At 52.4% G+C, this 27,233-nt stretch overlaps 3 protein-coding genes across 3 annotated transcripts in view; 1 reads left to right on the forward strand and 2 right to left on the reverse strand.

Annotated features, from left to right (window-relative positions):
* Positions 1-342, reverse strand: part of CLN6 (CLN6 transmembrane ER protein) — a 7,029-nt gene extending 6,687 nt beyond the window's left edge. Inside the window, exon 1 of the mRNA XM_042876097.1 lies at positions 334-342. Within this exon, the coding sequence (XP_042732031.1) occupies positions 334-342 (9 nt within the window). The remainder of the gene's footprint in view (positions 1-333) is intronic.
* A 1,913-nt stretch (positions 343-2,255) lies between these two features.
* FEM1B (fem-1 homolog B) lies at positions 2,256-8,946 on the forward strand. Its single transcript, XM_042876208.1, has 2 exons — positions 2,256-2,530; positions 5,870-8,946. Exons 1-2 carry the CDS (start codon positions 2,283-2,285, stop codon positions 7,503-7,505), a joined length of 1,884 nt encoding a protein of 627 aa, XP_042732142.1. The 5' UTR covers positions 2,256-2,282; the 3' UTR covers positions 7,506-8,946.
* A 1,754-nt stretch (positions 8,947-10,700) lies between these two features.
* ITGA11 (integrin subunit alpha 11) overlaps positions 10,701-27,233 on the reverse strand; it is a 32,822-nt gene continuing 16,289 nt past the window's right edge. The window contains exons 4-30 of the mRNA XM_042876235.1: positions 26,995-27,086; positions 26,587-26,701; positions 25,485-25,612; positions 24,442-24,590; positions 24,095-24,239; positions 23,850-24,015; positions 23,119-23,189; positions 22,504-22,648; positions 21,499-21,647; positions 21,101-21,241; positions 20,737-20,940; positions 20,064-20,194; positions 19,268-19,434; positions 18,547-18,689; positions 17,466-17,576; positions 16,779-16,864; positions 16,005-16,212; positions 15,256-15,354; positions 14,342-14,418; positions 13,861-13,950; positions 13,210-13,300; positions 13,015-13,128; positions 12,692-12,778; positions 12,454-12,564; positions 12,276-12,371; positions 11,905-12,018; positions 10,701-11,613 (exon numbers count right to left, since the gene is read on the reverse strand). Coding sequence (XP_042732169.1) covers positions 11,539-11,613; positions 11,905-12,018; positions 12,276-12,371; positions 12,454-12,564; positions 12,692-12,778; positions 13,015-13,128; positions 13,210-13,300; positions 13,861-13,950; positions 14,342-14,418; positions 15,256-15,354; positions 16,005-16,212; positions 16,779-16,864; positions 17,466-17,576; positions 18,547-18,689; positions 19,268-19,434; positions 20,064-20,194; positions 20,737-20,940; positions 21,101-21,241; positions 21,499-21,647; positions 22,504-22,648; positions 23,119-23,189; positions 23,850-24,015; positions 24,095-24,239; positions 24,442-24,590; positions 25,485-25,612; positions 26,587-26,701; positions 26,995-27,086 — 3,305 coding nt within the window. The 3' untranslated portion in view covers positions 10,701-11,538. The remainder of the gene's footprint in view (positions 11,614-11,904; positions 12,019-12,275; positions 12,372-12,453; positions 12,565-12,691; positions 12,779-13,014; positions 13,129-13,209; positions 13,301-13,860; positions 13,951-14,341; positions 14,419-15,255; positions 15,355-16,004; positions 16,213-16,778; positions 16,865-17,465; positions 17,577-18,546; positions 18,690-19,267; positions 19,435-20,063; positions 20,195-20,736; positions 20,941-21,100; positions 21,242-21,498; positions 21,648-22,503; positions 22,649-23,118; positions 23,190-23,849; positions 24,016-24,094; positions 24,240-24,441; positions 24,591-25,484; positions 25,613-26,586; positions 26,702-26,994; positions 27,087-27,233) is intronic.

A 27,233-nucleotide genomic window follows, 5' to 3' on the forward strand; every position in this document is an offset into this window, starting at 1 on the left:
CGGCTCGGCTCGGCTCGGCTCGGCCCGGCTCGGCCCGGCTCGGCCCGGCTCGGCTCGGTGCTGCTCTGCTCGGCTCGGTGCTGCTCTGCCCGGGCCCCGCCTCGGCGCTGGGGGAGGGCGGGCGGCTGCGCGGCTGCGGGCGGCGGGACGGGCGGAGGGAGCGGCAGGGGGGAGCCGGGGCTGCTGGTGGTCGGAGAGGCTGTAACGGGCTTCGTTATTGCGACTCTTCGTGTTTGTATTCTGTCCGTTTTCGTTATTGTTGCGTTCGTTGTTATTTTTGTTGTTTTTTGTCGTGATTGTTTTTAATTATTTCTTTCAAACGATGATCGTTACCGCCTCCATGATCCTCCTGTCCCCCTCTTTATGCACCCTGATACGGGAAGCAGCCGGCCAGCACGCTGCTGCTGCCTCTGCACGCAGTGCCCTGAAGGATGAGCGCCAGGGCTGAAATCCACCCCAAAACCGGGAGCAGGCATTGCTCTGTGGGCACAGCATCACTTTCCTTCCTCCTCCAGCTATCAGAGTAGAGAGATAACGCACAGAAAACCCTTCAAGTCTGTAATCGTCCCCTGTATTCCACGTAGAAATTTTAGGTGGCTCGTTTTACTTCCCAGTCCAAAGCGTGCTCAGATAATCCTTGCTATTTTTGAAATAGAGGAAGGAGGGTGAGACGATTTTTAACTCCTTAAGTGCTCTTTAGAAATAAAACCCTATCGGTCCCGAAGTGCCATCACATGCACAGATGTGAGTCCTCACCTGGTGGAGGAAATGAGATTTGGAAGTGGGAAAAGGCTGACGGAGTGCAAACGCTGCCTCACACAATTGGCACAAAGGTGTAACCTGGTGAGTCAGGAGAACTGCCTGGGTTGGAAAAGACCTTAAAGATCACAGAGTTCCAAACCTCCTGATGCTGTGCTGCCTTCTGTGACCAAAAGTGACCCAGTGCACGGCCCCAGTATGTGCTGCCGGGCTGGGACGACAGAGCTCTCTTTGCAGAGAATGAGACTGGAAGTGTTTGCAGGCTGTGCCACAGCTTGCATGATGATGACTTGTGGTCCTGACAGCATCGAGCATGGCAGGAGAGGCTGCGATGAGGCTGCAGAATGGACCTGGTTTCTCCCTTTGTGGCTGTTTGTGCATTGAGGAGCACGGCTTTTGTTGGGAATGCGAACACCCTGCAAGGCAGAGGGGATGGCGGAGGTAACGGAGAACTCCACTTACACTCACCATGAACTCTTCGTGTTGGGCACAGCTCGGGCTGCGTGAGGCTGATCCCCATTGACTGAACACCCCGACCCCTCTCCTCAGGGCTCCTTTTGGTGACTGCCCGCAGCACGGCCGGGCCACACAGCCATGCATAATACACGCTGCAGCCTACGCACAGCTCCGGTTGCATGGCTCTCCATTAATTCTTTATTGGGCTGATACCGGATCCCATTCAGGACAATGGGGCGCAGCAGACGGGCTGCGGATTGGCATGAGCCATCTGTAACTGTGCTCGCGGTGCCATCGCTCGTGCCAATGGGACCCCAGGCCGCAGGGGGAGCTCGGGGGATTTCGAGGCGTCTTGCTGAGGGCACGGTGGGGGGCGGCTCAGTGGGACGACACACCTGTGTGCGCCCTGTTGGGGATGGACTTGTAAAGCTGCTGGCAACTTTAAGCCACGCGTGACTTCAACCCAAACGCAGCACCAAGGGGCCAACCCCAAGGCCGGGCTGCCCTCGCCGAGCGGGCTGAGGGAGGCCCCGCGACGGGCAGCGGCGCTGGAGTCAGGGGGAACGATGGAGTCCGTAACGCGGAACGTCTGTGCGCGGCTCCCTGTTTCCGGGTGGACAACGAGGGAGATCGCGCGGCGCTCACTTCCGGTTTCACTTCCGGAATCGGGGGCGGAGCGGCCGCGAGAGCCCCGTGCCCGGCGCGCGCCCCGTCGGGCCCTTCCGGCGACCCGTAGCGGCGGTCCGCTCCCCCGGCGCCCCCTCCCACCCCACCCCGCGCCGCCTCGGGCTGCGGGTTCGCGTCCCGGCCGGGGGCGGCGGCGCCGGGATGGGTCGTGGGTGAGGAGGAGGAAGAGGAGGAGGAGGAGGTGGGCGCTGGGGCTGCCCCGCCTCGCCGCCGGGCCCGGGGGGCGGCTGGCCCCGAGAGGGCCGCATGTGCCCCCCGCCGGGCCCCGAGGCAGGACGGAGCGGGAGGCGGAGGGAGAAGCGGCCCCGGCGGCCGCGGGCAGGCCCGAGCAGGGCCGGCCGGGCCGGCGGGGCCGCAGCCGAGAGGAGGAGGAGGCGGCGATGGAGGGGCTGGCGGGGTACGTGTACAAAGCGGCGAGCGAGGGGCGAGTGCTGACCTTGGCCGCGCTGCTCCTCAACCGCTCCGAGAGCGACATCAAGTACCTGCTGGGATACGTCAGCCAGCACGGCGGGCAGCGCTCCACCCCGCTCATCATCGCCGCCCGCAACGGCCACACCAAGGTGGTCCGCCTGCTCCTCGAGCACTACCGCGTGCAGACCCAGCAGACCGGCACCGTGCGCTTTGATGGGTACGTAGGGCCGGCCGCCCGATGCCCGGGGCCTGGTATCGGGCATGGGGTTGGTGTTTGGATGGGGCCTGAGCTGCTGCTGGTCACGGTGTATCTGAGCCCTGCCTTGGGCCCGGTGGTGGTTTGGCTGGAGCCTGGTTATGGTGTGTGCACGGCCTGTCCTGGCTTTGTCATAAGGTGTCTTGTGGTTCTCTTGGAGCATTTTTGGGCCACAAAAGTGACCCGGGGGATGGGACGCCTCCCCTAAGAGAGAGCTGGGGCTGCTCAGTTTGGGGAAAAGAAGGCTCTGGGGGGAGCTGAGAGAGGCCTTTCAGCATCTGAGAAGGAAGGATGCAGTCTCTTCAGTGTAGTCTCTGTGATAGGATAAAGGAAATGGTCTCAAACTAGGAGAGAAGAGATTTTGGCTGGGTGTAAGGAAGAAAAATTGTTACGATAAGACTAGAGAGGCACTGGCGCAGGCTGCCCTGAGAGGCGGTGGATGTCCCCTCCTTAGAGACACCTGAGGTCAGGCTGGAGGGGCTCTGGGCACTGATAGAGCTTAGGGTGTCTCTGCTCATTGCAGAGGAGTGGCAGCAGATGGCCTTCAAAGATTCCTTCCAACTCAGACAGTTCTATGATTCTGTGTTGATAGTCTGTCCTGGACATGTTACGTTGTGCCCAGGGCCAGCACCAGGCTGTGGCTGCCTGCTTGGCATTGCTCAGCTGGTGGCTGGGCTGTTGGGGTTGGCATGGCACTGCTGTCCCAGCCACCTGATGCGCCTTCACCACTTCAAGCTGAGATTGCAGGCAGGGTTTTATTAGCCTGGTGGGCAGGTGACCCCATATGCATTCTGCACCAAAGCAGCTTTTCTGTGACATCAAGCATTCTGTGATAGGCTGCAAGTAGGATGAGAGTGGGGTGGTGCCACCTGCTTGTTCCAGGTGAGGCTTTTTCCATTCCAGCTGGGATAAGAAGCAGCTTCCTCACAGCTGGGGGCTGGCACGGGGTAGTAGGGAGGAAAATGCGATGGTTTAGGACGGGCTGTGCTGAGGAACAAGGGCATTGCCCAGGAGCTGGGGTTCATGGTGCTGTGTGGCAGCAGGATGAATGCTTGTGGTTTGCTCCTCGTCTGGGGGGCATGGCTGGCTGCAGAAAGCCTGTTTCTAAATAGATTTTAGACTCTTAACAGCAGTGTTCTCTTCACAGCAAATGAGCAGCACATCCGTTCTGTTGGGTGTTGAAGTGGTTCTGCCTGTCCTCGTGTTCAACCTGCAGGCCATTGTGCTCCCACGTTCCTTTGCTTTGTTGTCACAAGCTTCATTACCTCTCTTGTTTTTAAAGTCTTTCACAACTCTTGTCAAATAGTTGCCCATATGTCATTCTTAAAGCCAGGAATCGTGAAGGACCTTTTACCCTTTGAACAGCTCCAGGTTAAGCAGGTAGCTGGCTGTGTGCTGGCACAGGAAGGAGAGCTCCCATCAGATACTGAGAGGGATCGTCACCGTCCCCCTGTATCTCTCATCTGGCTCCTGCCTGATGAGCTGCAGAGATGTCTGTGCAGCTCCACCTAACCCAGGGGAAGGCTGACTTGCTTCTTGAATGCTGAATGAAGGGGGAGGAATTGGCTTCCCTGTGTGTGTGCTTTTTTATTCCTCTTTCAGCCCTCTTTTCACAAGTAAAAACTGGTTGAGAATACCTGCTGGCGTGTCTGTCCTTATTTTAGATAAAAGAAGGGCCTGTGTTGACAGAAAGTGATAGAAGGGCTGTTGTCTCCCCTGTGCTGCTGGATTTTCTCTCGTGCTGTGCATTGATGGGATGCTGATCTGCCTGCCAGAGCCTCTGCCTGATGCAGATTAAAGGAGGTGTTGTTTGACTTACAATGGGCACAGTGTGCCATCACCTCTCCCCTGGCCTCAGTAGGAGTCGCAGCCTGGTGAGAAGAAAGGCAGCATGTGATCCCAGATCATGCTTGGCATTATTTTCATTTTTGTGATAAGGTGGCTCAGAAACCCCCCTTGTTTGTGCTCCAAGCTTTTGACTCGTAAATATGGGCCTGTAGTGCATTAGTAAATTACCTTGTGTTCACTCACAGGGCCTACATCCTGATTTACTTCTGTTTTAATAGAAAAGTACTTTGATGTGGTTATGTATGTGCAAAGTAAGGAACTTCTTACTGGGAACAAAGGTAGCCACATCTGTTATATAGACATCTCTGCGTGCCAGGGCTCTTAAGTGGCCTCTGAAGTGTTTTCTGGAGATGCTGGATTTACAAACAGGCAACCAGCTGCTTCTGCAGAGCTTTGTAGAATGATGAAAATTGCTGCTGAAGCTGAAAGTGAGCCGGTGTCTCCTGATATTTTCATTTTGAAAAACGTGACTGCGTGGACGTATGGAAATAATCAGATATTTCTCCCTGCACTGTGATCCGGGCTGTGCCTGCAATGTATATCGCCTGCAGGGCGAACTGTGCTTAAGTGCTGCTTCAGAGATGGAGGGGAATGGAAAGGACATCAGCCCTTGTGTTTGTAGTTGCAGAAGGTGCTGAAGATTTGGGGATGAAAATGGCTTCAGGAGCGGTGAGGCTTGGCTGGAGTTAACTGTCCCCACGTTTACGAGTGCCAGCAAGCTGTCTGCAGGGCTGTAATGCAGAGCAGAGCTCTGAAGCACTCCGGCTTAGAATAGCTTCCTCTTTAAAATGTTATTATATTCCTCAAAGTCTGTTGTTGTTTTTTTTTTTTAAATCTGATTGCTGGTCTGCTGTGCGTTGTGGTGTCAAGGAATGGGCACAGCAGAAGGGGTGACAGAGAGCACCCCTGTTCTCGGCCAGGGGCAGGGAACAAGCGAAGTGCTATGAATTTCTTCAGGCAGCCTTGCTGCCAAATGTATGCTGTAGTTACACTGTCAATCGTGCCTGAATTCAGAGTTTTGTTGTTGTTTTTTTGTCAATATGTAAACTTAAAGATAAAACTTTATCTGTTTCTTTAATGAGTTTTTGGCACAAGGGATGAAAGGAGTGGGAATTCCTGCCGCTGTTCCTCCGGAGACCTCCGCAGGCCGGGGCTGCAGCTTGCAGGTAGGATCTTCAAAGCAGCCCAGGAAGCGCTGCTGCAGAACGTGGCTCCACCCTTGGCTGCTTTGAAGTTTCCACTTCCAGCTCTTCTTCCTGCAGGAGGTCTCCTCGGTAGGTCTCTTGTTCTCTTCCTTTGGCTATCCCACTGAGTCTCTTCGCCTTTAGAAACAGGGTGGCTATAAAGTGGTGAGGTGCGTGTTGTTTTTTTTTCTCCTCAGCTGTCTTTAAAAGATGCATTTGAAAGAGCAGCCAAACGTTTAACTGCTTGTTGCTTGCTTTCTCTTTCCAGCTTTGTCATCGATGGCGCCACAGCCCTGTGGTGCGCGGCAGGAGCGGGGCACTTTGAGGTTGTCAAGTTGCTGGTCAGTCACGGAGCCAATGTGAATCACACTACGGTGACCAACTCGACTCCCCTGAGGGCCGCCTGTTTCGACGGCAGGTTGGACATCGTCAAGTACCTGGTGGAAAACAATGCCAACATCAGCATCGCCAACAAGTACGACAACACCTGCCTTATGATCGCAGCCTACAAGGGCCACACGGACGTGGTGAGGTATCTCCTCGAGCAGCATGCAGACCCCAATGCCAAAGCCCACTGCGGGGCCACGGCGCTGCACTTTGCGGCTGAGGCTGGCCACTTGGAGATAGTGAGGGAGTTGGTCAAGTGGAAGGCGGCGATGATGGTCAACGGCCACGGGATGACTCCGCTGAAAGTAGCGGCCGAGAGCTGCAAGGCAGACGTGGTGGAGCTGCTGCTGGCGCACGCCGGCTGCAACAGGAGAAGTCGGATCGAGGCGCTGGAGCTGCTGGGCGCCTCGTTTGCTAACGACAGGGAGAACTACGACATCATGAAGACTTATCACTACCTGTACTTAGCGATGCTGGAGAGGTACAGAGACAGTGAGAATATCATCGAGAAGGAAGTTCTTCCGCCGATCGAGGCGTACGGAAACAGGACGGAATGCAGAGCTCCTCAGGAATTAGAGTCCATCAGGCAGGACAGAGATGCCCTCCACATGGAAGGCCTCATTGTGCGTGAAAGAATTCTGGGCTCGGACAACATCGATGTCTCTCACCCCATTATTTACCGTGGGGCTGTTTATGCGGATAGCATGGAGTTCGAGCAGTGTATCAAGCTGTGGCTCCATGCCTTGCACCTGAGGCAAAAAGGCAACAGGAATACTCACAGGGACCTGCTGAGGTTTGCCCAGGTCTTTTCTCAGATGATACACTTAAACGAGCCGGTTAAAGCCAAGGACATCGAGAGCGTTCTGAGGTGCAACGTCTTGGAAATAGAACAAGGCATGTCCCGCATCAAAACCACCCAGGACGCTGACATCCACACAGCCATGGACAACTACGAATGCAATATTTTTACCTTCCTCTACTTGGTCTGCATCTCCACTAAGACCCAGTGCAGCGAAGAGGATCAGTCGCGCATCAACAAGCAGATCTACAACCTGATTCATCTCGACCCCAGGACGCGGGATGGCTCCAGCCTGCTGCACCACGCCGTCAATTCCAGCACTCCCGTGGACGACTTCCACACCAATGATGTCTGCAGCTTCCCGAATGCTCTCGTCACGAAGCTGCTGCTGGACTGCGGTGCTGATGTGAACGCTGTGGACAACGAGGGGAACAGTCCTCTCCACCTCATTGTCCAATACCACAGGCCCATCAGTGACTTCTTGACGTTGCATTCCATCATCATTAGCCTGGTGGAGGCCGGAGCCCACACAGACATGACAAATAAGCAGAAGAAAACTCCTCTGGATAAAAGTACCACGGGGGTGTCTGAAATACTCCTTAAAACTCAAATGAAGCTGAGTCTCAAGTGCCTGGCTGCCCGTGCGGTGCGGATCTATAACATCAGCTATCAGAACCAGATCCCCAGAACTCTGGAGGAGTTTGTGAAGTTTCACTAGGCTACACAAAACCTTTTGTGGTGGTGCTATCCCACGATGACATCGATTGCAGGCGACAGGACATGCGTGTATACATGGAGTTGTGTTTCTCTCTCGTTTTGGTTCCTTTGGATTCGGTCTGCAGCCTCTGTTCTCATGTGGATCCTGGGGGGGGATAAAAGCCACGTGATTTTCCCATAGTCACATCTGGTGTTTGAGATTTTGGTCATTGCTTTTAATTAGAAAAATAATCATAATGTTTTCTCCCTTCTTTTCAGGAACAAAAGAAAAAGATTCCCCATGTAAGTGGTGCAGAATATTTTGTTCCAAATCTATCTCTCTGCTGGTGATGGCAGTTGAATGCTCTGAGTGGTTCCATACAAAGGCACCCCAGTGCCCCACTCACGCTGCTCCCGAGGTTTTAAAGCGTCTCCAAGTGAGGTAGGGGATGGAATTCCCTGGTCGTTACGTGGTTAATGTCTCAGCACACAGAGCAGCCCATTGCTCTTATACCTCACAGTCTTACAATGCCTTTCAGTTCATGCTGAAGATGTTGGTAGCATCTTAAAAGCTTTTAATTTTCTTTTTAATGACTTTCTGAACAGCAGTTATCAACAGCTACCGAAGTAAGGGATGCTCTGTTAGGAAATACAGGTTCAAATTCAGATGTGGTCTGTTCCTCTCATAACAGTTGAAGTAGCAAGCTCTTCATTGGCAATACTCTGGTAAGTGTTGAGTAGCTTCTGGAGAATGAACTGGCACGTTGGTCAAAGTGAACCAGCAGCATGGTTTCCTTTTATGCAGCTGAAAGTCCCTCACATGTAAAGGCCCTGCATGGGTACCTGGGGAATGGACAGGGTATCTGTGTCTGTGTGTGTCCCAGCATTTCAAACCGCTTTTCACTTGTTTTTTGGATGCTCAACACGCACCTTCCTTGGACTCAAAGTGTGTGGAGCTGCACTCTCAGATTCCAAATGCTGTATCTTCCTAACGGGGTCGTCGTCGCCAAAGAGAGTCTTCCTTCAGAGCGTGATTCTGCTTGAAACTGCTTCCTCCAACAAGCCAGGAGTCTGTGCCTCCCCCAGTTGGACTCTGTGAGAATTTTTTCATCATTTTTACTCCTTTCATTATGGAAATCTCTCTTAAAACTGATTTTTACGATGAACTCTCCTATCATAAGGTCTTCTATGGTAAGCGGCTGATTGTACAGTGGAACTGTTGCCTCAGACGGGGCTTGTCCTGGCTGGGAGCTGCAGATGCTGTGGCAGTACTGCATCGCTGGTCTCACCGCCCCCTGGGGACTCTGCCATTTTAAAAGCAGCTTTTTAACCCTCAGATGATGAAAGAATGTTCTGTAGGTTTGTTTTTTGTTTTTTTTAAACAACGATCCGGGTAGAACTCCAAGGCGAGATTATGGCACACGTTTCTATTTGTATGACAAATAAATAAACACTGAATGTGGGGTTGGGCTGCAGGGTGTCTTTTTTGTGCAGCAACAGGAAGAAGAGCAGGGCTTCAGGTGGGTGGTACTGCTGGCATTGGTGGTTGTGTCTCCTCCAAGGGCAAATTTAGAAATACATGGGCTTCTCAAACTGCCATCTTTGCTCTGCTGGAAACTACAGGCAACAGGGTGTGCACACCTTCATGTATGCACAGATAACTGCTCACATCATAGCTACACAGAGCCATGTGTGCACACAGCTGTGTAACCACAGCTTTAATGCAGATATCAACATGCAGACATGTTAATATGTGTATTTGCATACAGACGTACGCAGTAAGGCTGTCACTCACTTCCATACACGTAAGACATATGTTTACACACAGTTGGTGTGTTGTGTGTAATGGTACGTGTGTGTGTGCACACACCATGCACATGTGTGCACAGGCATGTGGATGCACATGTATACAAACATACACAGGTGTCCAAATCTGTGTGCACAGATGTATGACATAATGCATTATCTTACACAGCACATGCTTACAGTGTGTTGTGTTAACATCCATCATGAAGGTGTACCTGTAGCTACATATGCACACAGCTTCTGCTCTGGGAAGTTTTGGTCACAGGGGAGTCTGTGCTTGGTATGGAGGATCATGATAGGGGGACCATGTCTGTCCCACAGCTCTGTGTGTGTGCATGTATACACATTTTAGGTGTGTGTGTGTATATGTGTATACACACGTTATGTATGTGTACACATGTACATATATACACACATAAATGCATAAAATACACATATATAATGTGCTTATATACAAATATACATATGTGTGTACACGTAAATATAGTCCATGTGTATACATAATGCATTATAGGTATTGAGTGGACATACAGATATAAATATATGCTTATGTATATGTGTATACCTAAGTATATAGTGTGTGTGTGTGTATGTATATTATGGAGGTATATGTATGCATATATATGTATATCTATTTTTATATATCTATGTAAATAGATACATAAATGCTGTATGTAGATTATACATACATACATATATATATATGACAGAGAAATGCACATACCCTCCCTTGATAATGCACAGTCTCTGCTATGAGCAGCATTTCCCAGAGCTGGACGGGGCTTTTCTGTATGTATTTTGTATACATAGACGTCTGTGGGTGGCTTTAGATGGGGGTGTGTTTGTGTATATATGTGTGTGTGTGTATACACATATATATAAGGAGTATGTATCTATCTATATGGGGTCTGTGTGTGTGTTTATGTGCATATGGGGTGTGTATATAGTATATAAATGGTGTGTGTATGTGTGTATGTGTGTATGTATATATATGGAGGCATACATATTTATAGGCTGTGTACATGTAGATGTGTGTGCATATATAGCTGTCTCTGGGCTGTGTGTACACACATATATGTGTGGTGTTTGTGTGTGTGTATACGTGTGTGTAGTTTATGAGTACACAGGTGTGTTTCTGTAAGTGTATGTGCATGCCTATATACATTCATGTGTGTGTGTAAGCATACAGACGTCTGTGTATGGAAATTTATGTGTGTCTGTATGTTCCTCCCCACCTCTGCAGGCACTGCCTGGTGGGAGCAGTGGTTCCCATGCTTGACACAGCTCCAGTGCTGTGCAGAGCCCTGGGCCTGGGAGGAAATTCCACCCACAGCCCTCAGTCCATAGGGAGAAGCAGCTCCCACCTCCCCCCCAGTGGCACAGAACAGGACAGGAGGCCTTCAGTTTTCACATACCGTATTTTTAGTCCTTTAAAACGAAACAAAACACAAAACGAACAAACAAACAAACAAAAAAACAATAAAAAAAAAAAACAAAACCAAAAACCACCCCAAAAACTTCTTTACCAACCGCCGTTACACGTTGGGTGGACGTAGCTTCCTTCCCCTCCGTCCCCATTAACATCAGCATAAATAAATTCTGCTACGCCATAAAGGAAGAGCGTTGTCGAACAGCACTGACCCTCTGCTGGGTGCTGAGCACGGCCAGCCACCACTCTGCCCTAAGGTGCTTCGCTCTGCGACTGCTTGTGTTCAGTGCATCAAGGAGAAGGCAACTCCAATCCTCTGCCTGCCCCAGCGCCGCCCTGTGGACGGAGCCAAACTTTGGTCCTTCTGCCCCTTTTTTAGGGGAAGGGATGGGACAGGTTGGGCCCTGGGGTTTGACACAGCTCCGTGATGGAAATTGGAAGGTATATGTATCTGAGAAGTAAGGAATGCGATCGAGGTGGTGCCCACGGAGGTGCTGCAGCCCCACGTTGTGTGCTGGGTCTGCTCCTGCTTGTCCCATCGGTGCTGCTGCAGGGGTGAGCTGTGCCCAAGGTAGGCTGAAGTTCCTCTCGCTGCGCTCCCCTAGGGCCACCAAAGGGGGGGGTGGATGTACGGCTTCTTCTTTGCCACCTATCTTTGTGTTTTCTTTCGGGTTTTGGAGCTGTCGAGGAGATTTCACAACCCCCCCCCCCCACGGCGAGCACCCTTGTCCCGATGCACCCCTGGCTCTCCCAGCAGCGAGAGGGGCGGTGGGCGCTGCGCCCAGGAGGCAGCGAGAGGCCCCCCAACCCCCCGCCAGCATCACTCCAGCACCGCTGCGCTCCGCTGCTGCTCCTCCGCCTCCCGCCGGCGGCTGCCGCTCTGAAAAAAGCCGAGCTGTAGGGATCAGAGAGAAGAGAAAAACCCCAGCATCACTCGGGCTGGCTGCGTGGGAACGCCTCTCTTTTAAAGGGATGTCGTCAGGCGGTTGAAGCCTGGAACGTGAACACAATGGATGTGGGGGAAAAAAAGAAGAGAGACGCAGTTGTGATGCCCAATAGAGGCACCCTTGGTGCAAAGTTGCATTTTTTTTCCCTCAGCAGCCACATGAGAGGTGGGTGCTGTAGGCACAGAGCCACGAGTCCCCCTAGCATGCCTCCCCTCCTGCCCCCGCAGGGCACTGCTCACCTTCCAGAGCACCAGCACCAGGAGTGCCAGCAGCAGGAGCCCCCCCAGCGTGCTGCCCAGGATGATCCAGATGGGGATCTGCCACTCCTCTGGCTTGGAGATTTCAAACGTTATCTGGAAGGCAAAGAGCACAGAGATAGATATGTGGGTTTGGGGTGCAGGAACGCGGAATGGAGGTGATGCTGGGGAATGCTGGAGCCAGCGGGTACCCAATGCGGGTTGCCTGGAGCTGTGTTGTGTGCCCAGCATGGGTTATTCCAGCCCTTCTGCCAGCCATCACCATGCTTTTCCAGCAAGATCAGAACAACCCCAAAGCCATGGGGTTGCATAGGGTTGTCCCACCCTGACGGGTTTCCCAGCCCAGGGCTCACCTGGCGGCTGGGATCCTCCTCACGGAACACAAAGGGGCTCCCAAAATGTCGCTGGAGGGCAGCATTGGTGGTCAGCTTCAGTGACTTGAACTTCAGCTGCACAAAGAGAGGCTGGAGCTGAGCACCGGCCATGGGGCTGGGGAGGTGCGCCCCAGGGCTTTCCCTTTAGAGGACTTACTGCTTTCAGTGACTTCATCCACAAATTGCCACGCAGGTGGAGGTTCATCTCCTCATTGGGGGCCAATTTCACATTGCAGTCGATGGAAATGATGTCGGAGTTGCTGTGGTTCTGAAAAGGGGGAATTGGTGGATCGGGAGCATCAACCCTGCACGCTCTGTGCCCTAACTGTGTCACTGAGCTGGGACGGCCCCAGGGTTCCCCATGCCAGGGTTCCTCTGCAGGGCTCAGTGCCTACCAGGAGTGGGATGCGGGTCAGGTCCTCCTCCGTCGGTGTGTGGCGGTAGTCAGTGTTATTCCCCCCGATGTTGCAGGTTGTGTTCTCCTGTGGGAAAAGGAGATGGAGATGTGCTGGTGCCACCTCATTGCATCCTGGTGGGAGCGGTGGACCTGACACTGCCCGGTCACTCAGAGCTGTCACTGCAGCACCGTGGCCTGCAGTGGGGACATCAGAGTGACTGTGATGTGATGCATGACGTGGGGCCATCCACCATGGGGCATCTCCATCTTCACCTCCAAACCCAACGCCAAGGTGTTTCACCAGGATGGACCCCTCCCTACCTGGTCCACCAGGAACTCGGTGAGGAGCAGGAGGCGGTTGCCAGCCCTGGTGGCCACGGGGACGGTGAGTTTGATGGTCACCCCCTCCACGGGGAAGAAGCCCAGGTTCTGCAGCTGAAGGGACAAAGGGTAGGGATGAGGGATGGGAGGTGAGCAGGGCGGTGACACGGGGGTGGGATGCAGCCAATTCTTTACCTTGAAGATGCAGTGAAAGGGGGGACCGATGCTGTCGTATCTCTCCAGGGAGCTGTTGGATCTGATCTCATAGTAGTCCAGGCTGGATGTCCTGTGGTGACAGAGGGGCACAGAGAATGCTCACATTAACTGTCAGTAATGAAGTGGATTTATTTTCTCTGCCCCAGAGCCTCTAGTGTTTAAAAAATAAATAAATAAATAAAAGTGACTGAAGGTCTAGAAAACCTTCCTGGAATCACAGCAAGCAGTGCCAGAGAATGTGCTGCTTGAGTCCACATTTCATCCTGCAATCAGGTTAATAAATTATCAGCTGTGCCTTCACTCCCTCCTTGCTTTGGACAGAGGACACACTCTGCTCTAGCAGATGCCCCAAGCTTTCCATGCACACTCTTTTGCTTGGAGAGGTGACTGCAAACCACGCAGCTGCCAGCCCAGGTGCAGCTTTACAGCCTCAGCACAGGCTGTGAACACATGCTAGGAACATTATTACCTACAGAAAGCTGTTTTTTTTTTTTTTTTTTTTTTTTTTTCCCCCTATGAATAATTGCATTTAACACAACACAGCTCCCTCCTTGCTTCTCACTGCTGATTTTCCAAGCACAGCACCAAGCAGCGATGCAGAGCCCCGCTCTGTATCCCCCTGCCCCACACCTGGTGAACAGCAGGTCGGCCTCATACTTCAGCTGGAAGTTGAGGTGGGCAACGTTGTCCTCTTTAGTGCTCTCCTTCTCCTCGCTGTCACTGAAAGAGCAGCAAAGCACAACGTGAGCAGCTCTCAGGTATTTTTGTTGTGTGGGGTGCAGGAGTGCAATGGCAAAGGGTCCACTTCTGCTTTACAGCCAGAGCACAGAGAGAAGCAATTCTACTGCAGAGCTGTCATCAGCCTGAGGCCAAAACTGTGAGGTGTTTGGTGGAAGGTTGCACATGGACAGCAGCAGAGCAGCCCCGTGGGCACTGAGCGGGGGAACACACAGCAATGGTGTTTCCATGCAGTTCTTCCCCACCTGGATGCAGCAAACACAGCACTGAGCAAAGCACCGCAGGGCCCCTCGCCACCCACCCCCCCAGCATAGAGCTGCAGGCAGAAGGGGAGCAATGCTGCAGCCAGCAAGGGGGTGCAGCTAGCATTAACCTGTTGGCAACCAGGTAGATCTCCATGCTTTGCAGGAAAACTGACTTGCTGAACTCAAAATCCAGTCGAAAAGCCACCTGTGGGTATTGGGAGAAAGCGTTACATGGGAAAAACCTCTTGCACCACTGGGGAGATGCTGCAGGGCACTGCGCAGAGACCCATCTTCCCAGCAGGAAAGGAGGCCGTGCTGGGGACGTGCAGGATTTGCTCCCTTCTTCTGATGTGCTGCATTTTTCTCTCTGAGGCCGGAAAACAAAGCAGCCCCTCAGGAAAGGCTGGGGGGAGCAGTGCAGGGCTGCAGTGCACATCTGCAGTATGGGGTTGGTCGGTGGGGCTGGGAGCCAATGGCAATAACATGTGATGTGTGTCACATCTGTGAGCGCCATGGCGATGACCTCAAGCTGTCTGGGACCGCACAGCTGATTATGATATTAAAGCTCCCGCTGCTCGCCGGCCAAATTTCCATCTTCAGCTTTGTCTTTGTCTTGGCAGGACAGGGGCTACCTGATGCCATGCAGATGCGCTCTCAGCCCTTGGAGGTCATGGGGAGCTTCTCCCTGCTCGCTCCCTGCCACAAGCATCCAAAACGCCCTTTTGGGAGCTGTCAAGGTGCCTGGCGTTCTCCTATCACTTCCAGGCTTTGACACGGTGCAGCTTTGGCCAGATTTGGGGGCTGGGAAGGTTTTATGGAAGGCAGCTCAGTGAGGTGTTGCTGTGGGAGCAGGCAGGGAGCTGATTGCTCTTGGTTAATTTGAGGCAGGAAAATGCATGGTGGAAAATGAAGGTGGGAAAGTTGGCTCCTTGTCTTGGAAATGGAATCGTGATTGTGTTTGGGCTGCAGAGCCCACAGCTGGCTTTGGGGTTGGGCATACCTGGCCCCCCGAACCAAAGGTTTCTTGAGGGGATGGCATTACCTTGGCTTTGGCACGGAAAAAGGGGTAGCTCACATTGCAGACCCTCTTGTTGGGGTGCTTCTCTTCGGTCGCGCAGTCAATGTTGATGTCTGTGTCATCCTGAAATGGGATGCAGGGCAGTTGTGACACTGGGTTTGGCTGCGGGCACCACCTCATGGCCATGCTCCCCATGAAGTGGGCAAACATCCCTTATGAGGGAGACATTTAACAAATGGGTAAGGAAAAGCCTCCCCATGCACCACTGCAGGGGCAGCCCCCCCATACGGCTCCTGGAGAGCAGCATTTCCAACAAGCCCCTTTCAGCTTTCCCATCCAAATCCTCTTCCAAAGCTTAACTACAGTGCTGAATGAAAGAAACTGATTGTTCTTGGCACCGTATTCAAGATTTTTCTATGCTTCCCTGTGAACTCTGATCGTCAGGAGATACTGTCCTGCACACTGACCAGATGAGAAGTAATTGTTAATCAGCTCAGCTCAAGGATTGGGTCCCTGCTGCCCAAACACCTCCAGCTCTTTGGGAAGCTCCAAGCCTCCAACAGCCCCCACACCTCTGTCAGCAATCTGCTTATTTCTGAGCTGTGGCAGCCAGGTGCCCACAAACAGAGCAACCTTTTGATAACCTCGCTTGAAATGAAAAACACTGTTGTATTTCCAAAACAAGGAGCTAAAGCAGCAACAAACACTGAAGAGCTAAACGTACAGGGCGTCGGGCACCCTTCTCCCAACCACCGGAGCTCAAAGCAGCGCACCTTGGGGATGAGGCTGGCGAACTGCAGGTTCCTGGAGAAGGAGATGTTGAGCACAGTGCTGTAGGCGTTCTCACCGCGGTTCTCCAGCACTGCCTCCACAGCCACCCTCCTGCGGGTGCTCTCAATGATGAAGACTGAAGTGTCGAAGGAGAGGCTGAAGGCAGAGCAGGCGGGAGCTGCACGGCGCAGGGCTCTGCTGCAGAACTCCCTGTAGGGCAGGGGCAGGATGTAAATCCCATGGCATCAGTTTCTCACATCCCTGGGTGTTGCTTTCTTTTTTGTTTCTTTGCAGGAGCAAGCGAAGCCCTGCAGCCTTGCTGGGGGACGTGAAGGAACACGTCTGTTCCAACATACAACCTCAAAAGTGATTTTCTCAACAGATGTCACCTCTTTACCACTGTGAGCTCAGAGCAGAACCCACTGCCACCCCCGTGAGGAGAGGCCCAAGCCCCCTGAGATGACCTTTCAAAGCTCTTTAAGGGATCAGACATAGCATATAATTATTTCTGCTGTGTGAGTCAAGCCTGGCATTTATCCCCCTCTTATTTTCTGATTTGTCTCTGGGGCCCCATCACCATGGCATCAGATAGGAGTTGTTTGGAAATACACCAATCCATTCCCAGCTGAGAGTAGAGATGGTCGGAGTGGAGCAGGACAGCTCTGTGCTCTGCCAACCCCATGCCACCCATACTGGGAGCATCCAGGTGCTCAGTGTGGGACCTGCACTGCGGCTGGGGTTGGGTTGGGGAGCCAGCCCCCACATGGCCAACTCACATGGCACTGGGCACATCACTTCGGGCATCCAGGACCAGGTCAGGGACACAGTGCTCATCCTCGTTGCACCCGTTCCAGAAAGGGACCTGGTGGGGACAGCAAGAACAGACCACTGATTGTTTTGCCCTGGAGAGCATCAGGCTGTGCTGACCACAGGAGGGATTGGGGTGGCTGCCCCAGGGTAAGGCAGCAGATGCTTCCTTTGGGGATAAGCCCACTGACTGCTAAATTAGACTTTCAATTCCAACTGCAGACACCAAAGTCCTCAACAGTCACTAGTCCCACCCAGCTTCCAGTACTGCTGGGCAAGACTAACTGTGCCTGGTATGCATGCACCCTCCTGCAGCTAAGCTCTCATGGGTAACATCTGCTTAAAACCAGGGCTATCATGGATGCACATCCCCACATTGCAGCATCTCCAGCCAGAACTCCCAAATCCCATGGCAAAATTCCCTAGGAATAAGTAATAGAAACACTGAGCATGTGGCGCTTTGACAGGGTGCCATTGCTGGGTAGATTTTCATAGAATCATAGAAGTATTTGAGTTAGAAGGGACCTTTAGAGGCCATCTAGTCCAACTCCCCTGCAAGGAACAGGGACACCTCGCAGCAGACAGCAAGGATTCCTTGCCCACACCATTTCAGCCACCCCACTAAGCGATGCCCTGCGTGAGGATACTGCACGTACCGAGACCCGGAGCGAGGTGGGCCAGCCATCATCCAGCACAGGGCCGCTCTCAGGATGCTCCAGCTCGTAGTCAATGGAGAATGTCACTGGTTTCACATAGTCAGCTGTGTCCTGCAGCAGGCAGAAAGCAATGTTGAGGAGACAGCCCACTGCTCGTGGTCGCACGGGTGGTTATTTTATGAATCAAGAATTTGCAATACAGTGCCCTTTGTGCATCATCCTCCCTCTCCAGCTAACCCTCACCTAGGGACAGGGACACTGCAAGCCCTGTGGTGCTGAGCAGCACCCACCCATGTGGATATCCAGTGGTGCAGGTAGGGGCTGATCCTGGGCGTTTCACACACCAGAGCTGCCCCGGGGTCCATCCCTGGAGCTCATCCAGGTGGTAACAGCACACACATTGCTGCACCTCCATAAATTCCCCCCATGCCATGCCCCAAACACATGATGTGCACGAGGCTGCTTCAAAACGTGATGCCTCTGGAGCTAAATCCCAATCTCCATCTCTAAGCTCCATCACCTGAACCAAAAATTTCCCAAAAGTTCGTGGCAGTTCAGGCTGGGGTTTGGGGCCAGGCCAGTCTGGCAGCCTCCTTGGCCTCCAAAGAATTCTCATCATTTGCTGAGAATGTTTGAGTTTGGCCAGATTTGTGCATCAGCTGCTCCCCACGCACGACATCAAGGATATTCCCGGCTCCTGTGCTTGGGGAGGATACCACAAGGCTTGGGATGCAGCAGATAGTAGCAGCAGGGGCTGAATGGCTTCCAGTGGGAAAAAGTGAACTTGCATTGACTTTGGAGTGGGAGAACCACCCTGATCCAGGCACGGAGTGCATTCCATCCCCAAGAGCAAGCTGGAATGCAACGCAGCTCCATGGCTGTGACCCATCCTTGATGACATCAAACCCAGCGCAAATAAATCCAGGCTCAGCAACCAGGCTCCTTCCCAGCCACACAGAGCCCTCAGCCATCACCCTATGGATGCATGCTGCTGCATCGGTGCTCTGCACAAAGGGGAGAGCATCCTCCCTCCTGCAGATGCAGCCCTGCAGCAGCAGGACCCCAGCACAGCCCCACTCACCAGCACATGGAAGCGCAGTGTCTCACAGTGCTCCTGCCCTGCTGGCAGCACCAGTGCCTGCTGTGCGTGCCGCTCACCGCTCTCATCCAGCAGCGCCCGCGGGGCGTACCGCCGCTCGTCGATGGCCGCCTCGTACCTCAGCGCTGCAACGAAAGCGTGGGGTTATAAGCAGGATATCTGAATATTTAGCTCACACACTGACACGTTGGCCTGTAACTGCTCTGGAGGTGCTGCTGCCCAGGTGTGCTGTGCTCTCCCAGGTACACTACAGCAAAGCAACTGAGTGTTCTCAAGTGCCAAGCAGGACAACTCCACACCCGGTATGTGGGGAAGCCAAGAGGTGGTGGCACGTGAGCTTTGCTCAGGGCCAACTTTTTCCCAGTCTGGAGCACCCTTTGAGAGCATTTGTTGCCAGCTTTGGGGCTGAGCTGCTCTCACCCCCACTGAATCCCAGGCGTTGGGGTGGATGTGGGGTCACAGCAGCGCGCGGTGCTTTCAAAGCAGAGCGCTCATCAGTAAAGCTGCTCCGAGCTGATCGGAAGTGTGCACATCTGGAGTGCAGATGTGTCCTGCTGCTGCAGCACAGAGCAAGGGGAGCTCTGTGGGACCGCGCACGTCCCATTGTCCTGTTGGCTGCAAAGCAGTGGGGCAGCTGTGTCCAGGGGCAGAGGTGAACCGGGAGCTCCCTAAGGAGCACGTGAGAGTTCTGCCTACTGCTTACCCACGCTGGCTGTCTGGAAGTGTGCTGAGAGGAAGATGGCAGTGAAGCAGACGAAGGCTGTCATGCAGGTGGCATCCTTCCCATTGCGCTTACAGTCCTTGGTGAAGATGTTAATCTTGGGGGGCTCGAAGCGGATACTGGCATTGATCTGGACAACGCTGCGGGACCTGAGGGGCGAGTAAGTTGCTGCAGCATGGAGCACCTGTGCATGACCACAGCATCCTACAGAAAGCCCACATCTCTAGATTCACCTTCTTCACACTTTTTTCTCAACATCGAGAAGACCCAAGGCAGCATGCAGACCTGCTCTCAGCTCAGCTGTGTAGCATTGGAAGCATAGGGTCTCCTCTATGCATTTGCCCCCTGCTTATGAGCGTGAGAGCAGGACTTGGTGCCTTGCATGCACACTAGTGCTTCTGCAGCATCAGGGGGTGTGCAGGTAAAGCGTTTCCACTGGGGCAGCTACCTGTATCCTAACAGCCCCAAGGAACCTCCCAAGTGTTAATCAATGTTTGAAATTATTGTCTTATTTAATAAGAGTAGGAAGAGTCTGGGTACCATCACAGGTAAAAACATCGCTTTGAAACTCCCAGGGAACTAACGAAGAGATTCCATGTAAAACATCCCTGATGTTCTTTTAGGGCTCAGCTTCATCTGGAATCCCACAGCCCCACCAAACTGCGGGTGTTATTCTGGAAAGATGGGTCAGGATTCTGGGAGATCATTTTCCCCTGAAAACATGAGCACATTGCAATGGACTTTGGGCAGAGAACAGTGCCAAATGAGATGGACTAACCATAGCACCACAGCGTTCCCCAGGGAGCCGACAGCCAAGTCTATGAGCCCATCCTCATTCAGGTCCAGCTGTCCATGGATGCTGCATCCAAAATACATCAGGCCTGGTCTGAGGTCTGCAGCTGCTATTCGCTGAAAAGCAAAAGGGAAAGAATCCAGCCTGGTTTGTACCTCTGCCTGCAAAGTCAGCATTTGTGAAGGTGGGGTGTTCGTGTGAGCATGGGTGCACCAAGGTCTGCCATGCCAGCTCCTCGGGTTACTGGGGATACCTATTCCCAAGTAATTGCATCAAATCTAGTTTGTCAGAGGATGTGAGAAATTCCCCTTTGGAGACATGATCCAAAATATTTGTGCTGACATTTGCTATTCTTCAGGAGTATTTTTAATATTTTATACAAAGCAAACTGCTGCTCTGAATGCTGAGCGTGTTCTCCATACTGTGCATTTGTTTTGTCTTGGGCCCACCAAAAGAGAAAATAACAGATGACTGTGCAACAAGAAAAAACAACATAAACTCCCAGCCCATGTAAATCAATGGCCAAATGCACTATTGCTGCGTTCATGGACACTGATGGACTTTGACTTCAGATTGGGTCTGGTGAAGTCAATGACCATCAGTGTCCTTGGGTGAAGTTGGTGAAGAATGGAGCCAACCAAAGCCCTGGGAGCTGTACCTGCTTGTACTTCTTCAGGATGGTCTCCTCAAAGCCAAGGAAGATGTAGATTGCTCCTTGGTGGTCATCTTCCAAAGGTGCCCCAATGACGACATCATTGTAGGAGTCCTGGTTGAGGTCAGGCACGGCAGCAATGCAGGAGCCAAAGCGTGAGTTCTGGTAGCTCTGCAGGTCCTCAAGGGCCCCGCTGGAGACAAAGTGGTTCTGCAAGGAGAAAGTGGGAAATTGTGTCAGCAGAAAGCCTGGAAAACCCGGAAAGGGAAATAGACGAGAGGTGAGTCCTACAAAATAATTGGTTTGTGGCACTTGGGTGCCATAACGAGCCACGATGTTGAGCTCTGTGGTGGCACTGACATGCTTGTACCTCTTGCAGGGTGTAGACATAGACTTTGCCCCTCTCCCTGCCCTCACTGAAGTACATGGGGGCTCCCACCAGCAGAACGTCTGTGACACCGTCGCCATTCACATCCAGGGAGTTGATCTCACTTCCATAGTAGGAGCCAATCTGGGGGAGATAAGAGGGAGATGGGAGCACCTGGGGACAGTGACCCTGCCTGCAAGGACAGCTCCAGTCCCCTCCTCTCCTACACTTTCTGGGGCTGCGTGTGCAGCAAAAGCCCAGAGATCCCCAACTATTCACACATTATGATACAAAATGAACGGGGAACATCAGTACGGGAGGACACAGCAGCTGGGCAAATCCACGCTGCACGCAGGGAGAGGAGGAGCAGAAAGCAGCATTGCAGCCGTGTCTCACATTACCTGCTCTCCTTTCAGCGCCTGGTGGATGGTCAGGTTGCGGTTGCTGTGCATGGTGAAGATGATGACCTTCCCAGTGTGGTTGAACCTGGGTGCTCCCGCGACGTAGAGCCTCTCGTGTGCAGTGGACACAACAGAGGAGACGGTGTAACCTGTGGAGCGGGTGTGGGGTGAGCAAGATCTGCCTCCTGCCTCTCCCATCCTATATCCCCATGGTTGCCTCTGGTGGCTGCGGAGGAGCTCACACAGTGCTATAACTGACAAACCCCCTTTTCCAAACTTGCAGCCTGCTCTGGATTCCTACAAATTATTTTAGAGTCTCAAAGCACAGCTGGCTCTGAGGCTGGCTCAGATCTCTCCCAGGGTCAAAGCCGGCTGAGATGTGAGGGCCTGGAGGCTGGTGGGACTCATAGACCCCTTTTCCTTGGGCACTGACTCTACCTTAGGCTTTGTCTTCTCTACTTTTTCCCCTCCTGGGGGATATTTCTAAGCAGAGCATCAACCTTGAAGCACTCAGATCCCAGGGCAGGGCACACTGGGGCTTTCTTGCTATGTCTGTCTTTCCCACTGCTTCCAGTAAGGAAATGAGTGCCTGGGGCTCTTGGTGTCCTGGTGGGTGAACAGCCCCCAGTCTCAGCACTCATAGCTTGGGCAGAGACTTCGTTTTGCAAACCAGTCCGGGATCCTCACTGCAGGACTCCCACACATGGAACAGATTAGCACAGCAGGTATTTCCTCCCTGGGCATGAAATTTCATCAGTGTTTTTTAAGCTGTTCCAGTAAGCACTTGGGGTGAGCTGGGCCTGAGCTCCTCCTGCACTAAAATTGCATTTGTGCTGTGTGATGCAGTTGCTGTGGGGCTCTCCCTTGGTGCTGGGGTTACCAGAGGTCTTGCACAGATGGACATTACTCCTGACATTGGCAACCCTTCCCAACTCGGGAAGCATGTTGTGCTTCCTATTACTGAGCATCAAATCCCAGCTGCAGAGCCCAGCCGAGCCGCCTCACCGAGGTATGCGCCGTGGTTCTTCAGCTCCTCAGGAAACTCCTGCAGGTAGGACTCACGCAGTGGGATCACCTTCCCACTGCTGGTCTCCTTCAGCACGGCCCCATTCCAGTCGTAGGCACCCACAGCACCCAGCAGGATCCCATCCTGCAGAGATGGCATGGTCAGCACAGCATGCAGGAGGTTCGCACTGCATCTCATTTGGTTGCCTTTTATTTTTAAAGCCTCTTGCCATGCTATTTCTTGCGTATCAGAGACAATTCTCCCACTTGTTACTTGTATGGGTGAAGGTGACCCATGAGCAAGGGCCTCAGTGATTCTATGATTCCATGACCCAAGGGGGCTGGTTTTGTGGGATCCCTAAACACCCACTTTCTAGGCTATCATAGAAGCATTGAGGCTGGAAAAGACCTCCAAGATCCCCAACCCATCCCACTGTGCCCACGTCCCTCAGTGCCACAGCCCCACAGCTCTGAAACACCCCCAGGAGCAGCGATCCCAGCGCTGCCTGAGCAGCCTGTGCTGATGCAGCACCCACCGATCCCCTTCACAGCCCTTTTCCCCAGCTGTAAATACCCACAGGTATTTACAGGAGCAAAGTGGTTTTACCCTCTTACCTCCACAATGTGTGATGAGAATCCAGTCTGGGACATCTCCAATCCAAAGGAGATTTCGTTCTTGTTGGTTCCTTAAGAAGGAAAAGAAGGGATTTAATACAAAATTCCCCTGCAGGGGATGACATTGGTTTGGATGGGATGAAAGCACCTCCACCCTGCTGAGCACAGATGACCTCAGCTGGCACAAACGTCCCTCAATCACCACAATTACACACACTTGTGCTGCTAATGAGCGATTGAATAAATACAGAATAAATAGTGTGAGCACTGCCTCTGTGCAGCTGCCTTGTTTCATAGCTGCAAATTACAGGATTACATTAAAAAAAAAAAAAATAAATAAAAAGTGTGGATTCAAAGGGTTTTATTTTGTTGTAACTGGATGAAATTCCTCAGCCAGTGAGGTATTGTGCCATGAAGAAGCACTGGGCTGGCTGAGACAGCTGGTGGGGAGGTTAGGAACTGTTTGACCAAAATTCCCCCAAATCCTCTTTCTTTTATATTCAGTGAAAGCCTTCCATCTTCAGTTTTGATGGCCTGTCCCAGCATGCCCTTTCCTTATGAAATGGAGATAAATTCAGTGGCGAAAACCAAAAAGCTCACCCCTGTTTGCTCAACCTAGGGCATTCTAGGGCATGAGCATCGAGTGGAGGCGCCACATCTGTGCTCTATGGCCATTCTAGCTCCTATTGACTGGGTTGGAATCTGGGGAGGGCAGGGAAGGCATTGCTCACCTTCCAGGCTGAAAATCCTTTCCCCCAGGGCATCCACGATGTCTTTGAGCGCTGCTTCGTCCGTGACATTGAAGAAGTGTTTGTCATCAGGGTCACTCGCTATGAATTTAATTTCATTCAGAAAGGCTTCGGGATTGATTCCTCTTCTGTTATAATATCCCAGCACCTGGGGTGGAGGTAGGGATGTGAAGATCAGGTCTTTTCATGCTACGGACACAGCTGTCCCGAAGCAGCCCAGTACTCACAGCCACCGCGTATCTGGTGACGTTGTCTTTCTCGCTGTCCTCAATCACCTTCTCCAGATCTGGGCTGTCGTGCGACTCTCCATCTGTGATTACAATCATTACTCTCTTTGCCCCTTTCCGGCCACCTTTCTGAAATGCTTCCGAGCTGCAATTGAAGAGATGCCCTGGGCTGCTCAGAGTCACCGCAGGGGTCACAGCCACCCCAGCGCGTCCCCTGCATCCCGGCTGCGTCCCTGTGCCCGCGCTCTGCAGACCGCAGGGAGAGATGGAGCGCGACGAGGGAGAGAAGGGAAGAAGACACTGAGTTTAAGCTCATGGGAACGAAGGTGAACGTGAGGGATTTTTACCGTGCAAACTCTATCCCGTAGGCAGTCCTGGTCTCTGTCCCTCCTCTTTGCTCTATGTGGCTGGCAGCTGCTACCACATCTTTTACAGACCTGTAGTCATTCAGATGGAACTCGTGGACCACGTCTTCTCCGTACTGAACAACTCCAACCTAGAGAGCACGGACAGGTCACAACACAGCTTGCTGCACAGTGGGGCACAGCAACCTGAGGGATGATTTCCCAGCCCCACAGAGTGGCAGATCTATGGCGTGTTCGTGTTGCATAGGCTGGGAACAGCAACCCAAGCAAAAGTTGGGCCAAGAAAAAAGGGAAAAGGAAAATAGTAAAAAATCAAGGGGTATTTTGCCAGGTTTTGAGGCTAGCAGTGACAACCGAAATGTTGGATCTGAGATTGTTTGGAGTTTTGCTCAGCTACAGAAGAGAAAGCCATTCAGAACATTGACACAGCAGTTCACTGCTCATTGTGCTCCATTAGTGGAGGCAGCAGCTGAGCATCCCCAGCCCCGCTGGGACCCAACCTCCCCAGCAGCCTGCAGCCACCCTCAACATCTCTATTTGCTCCATTTTTCTCCCTATGGGACCATTGATAATGCTCAATTTTGTTTCCATTTTCTGCCTGCTATTGCCCACTCTGGGTATATAGGTGTGGGATGATGCAGCCATGCTGTGATCCAGTGCAGAACCGCATCATCTCCAGATAAGACCCGCTGGGGGTTATCTGTGCAAAGTGCTGAGGAATCAGGAGTGGTCATAACACCTCTCTCTTCCCTTTCCTTATCACAGAGCTGTGCAAAATCCCTGCATAAATAATTGCACGATTGCATCTGCCAGGGGCAGTGCTCCTACATTTCCATATCATTTCATCCTCCCCGTGCCTGGTCGGCTGTGCTCCCCATAGCTCCTTGAGGGACATTAATGTGAGCATTATTTCCGTGGGCTCAGCATCGCGACGCATGCATCCAACGCTCAGTGCCAGATCACAGTGTTTTGTCCAAGCAGAGACTTTGCACAAAGCCACAACACAGCAGCATATCAGGGCTTACTTGGATCTGGCCGGGCCCGATGTAAAATTTTTTCAAGATGTTGATCAGGAAGTGCTGAACTTCAACCCAGGGATATATGCTGTTTGATCCATCCAGAACAATGATTATGTCCATGTATGTCTGGCATCCTGTGAAGGATACGCAGCACGGCATTGAAAGGCCTTGGCAGCCCTTGAGGAGTGGGGATTTACGGCCCCATTCCTCATCAGGTACTGATGATTAGTTTGAGAAAAAAACATCTTACTTCAATCCTTCATAAAGCCCTTCTGGGTGTATTCACTCCAACAGGGCATAAAGAAGCCACATGCATCCTCCCTGCCAATAGCAGTCTGAATAAGAATAACATCCCACAGTGTATTTTCTAGTTCAGATTTGGCCCTCCGTCCTTATCACACAGTCCTCTTTATAAAACACCCATTTGCAATGAGAGCAAGAAGCATCTGATCATAACGAGGGAAGCAACACCTGAAATTTGGTGCTGGGATCCACCCTACTCCTCCACCACCCAAATCTCCCCTTTTTTTTTCTTATGCCAGGCTGAGGAAAAGGAGTGTTTGCAGAGCTGAGACCCTGGGACAGCCTTCTGCAATTTCCCACCACCCACAGGAAAGCCAGGAAGCTTGTTTAATATCTCAGAATCAAATCATGCCCCTGAATCTACAAATTGGGGCCAGGTTATTTAGCTTCCAGTCAATGAGCTCTTTGTTTTGTGTGGCCAAGTGCTGAATTCTTTCCCTATTTTGCCTTCTGAGCTGCGCTGATAAAATATTCTGGATGCTTTTTCATTCTGCTTTTGGAAGAATAAGGTATTTTTGTCTTCCCCGGGTGTCAGTCAGAAGGAAAATGTTTACCAGATGTCTGTGCTCGTAACCCCCTTTGAATCACTGCCCTGCAATAATTTCCTTTGCTATCTCGCCTTCTCTCAAGCACCAACAGAGCTTTGTTTGCTCAGTGGTATCGAAGTGCTCAGGGAGCACAAAGTTATGCTAGCTTCAAGCATAGGATCACAGTAGAATTGTAGGGGTTGGAAGAGACCTCTAGAGAACATCAAGTCCCAACCCCACGCAGGGAGGGTTAGAGGGCACACAAGAGTTTCTCCTACTTTGCAACGCTGGGGCCACCGTCTTGGCAAATCGGAAGTTGGCGTTGACACGGGAGCACATCCCAGTGGTGTAGTAGGAGCTGCCACACTCGTGGGACCAGAGAGGGCTGCAGGCCTGGGGGAACAGGAGACAGCATCAGGGATGGTCCTGGGAATGGCACTTTTTCATTGTGTGGGAAAGCAGGAGATCAGAGCATCACTTGGAGCGTCACCGTGCCCACCAGCATCACCACCATGCAGACTTGCAGCTGCCTGCCGCCCAGATCCTGAACCACCAACAGGGCACGCTGGGAGCTGGGAAAGCATTTGCACACGTGCAAATCTTTGTAAACATGCATATAAACACGTGCACAAGCATATCTGCATGCATTCGTGCACGTGCATAGCAGAAAGTCCCCCCACTCTCACCAGGAAGCTGCTGTCCTTGGGGTTGGTGGCCAGGCTCAGCCCCAGGCGCATGTTGTCCTTGCGCTCGGACACGTTGGACAGAGTGACTCTTCCTTTGGAGAGAGGACACGGTTAGCTGCTGCCTGCCTGCATGGAGCATCCCTGCCATGAGAGCCAGGGACACGGAGAGCTGCCGAGTTTGTGCTTTCCCTTTTGTTTTTGAAGCAGATTGTCAAGATAAGGTGTTTTTGTTTGTTTTT

Source organism: Lagopus leucura, unplaced genomic scaffold, assembly GCF_019238085.1.
Source record: "Lagopus leucura isolate 7727_CA_CO unplaced genomic scaffold, USGS_WTPT01 Super-Scaffold_100015, whole genome shotgun sequence".
NCBI classification, from domain to species: Eukaryota; Metazoa; Chordata; class Aves; order Galliformes; family Phasianidae; genus Lagopus; species Lagopus leucura.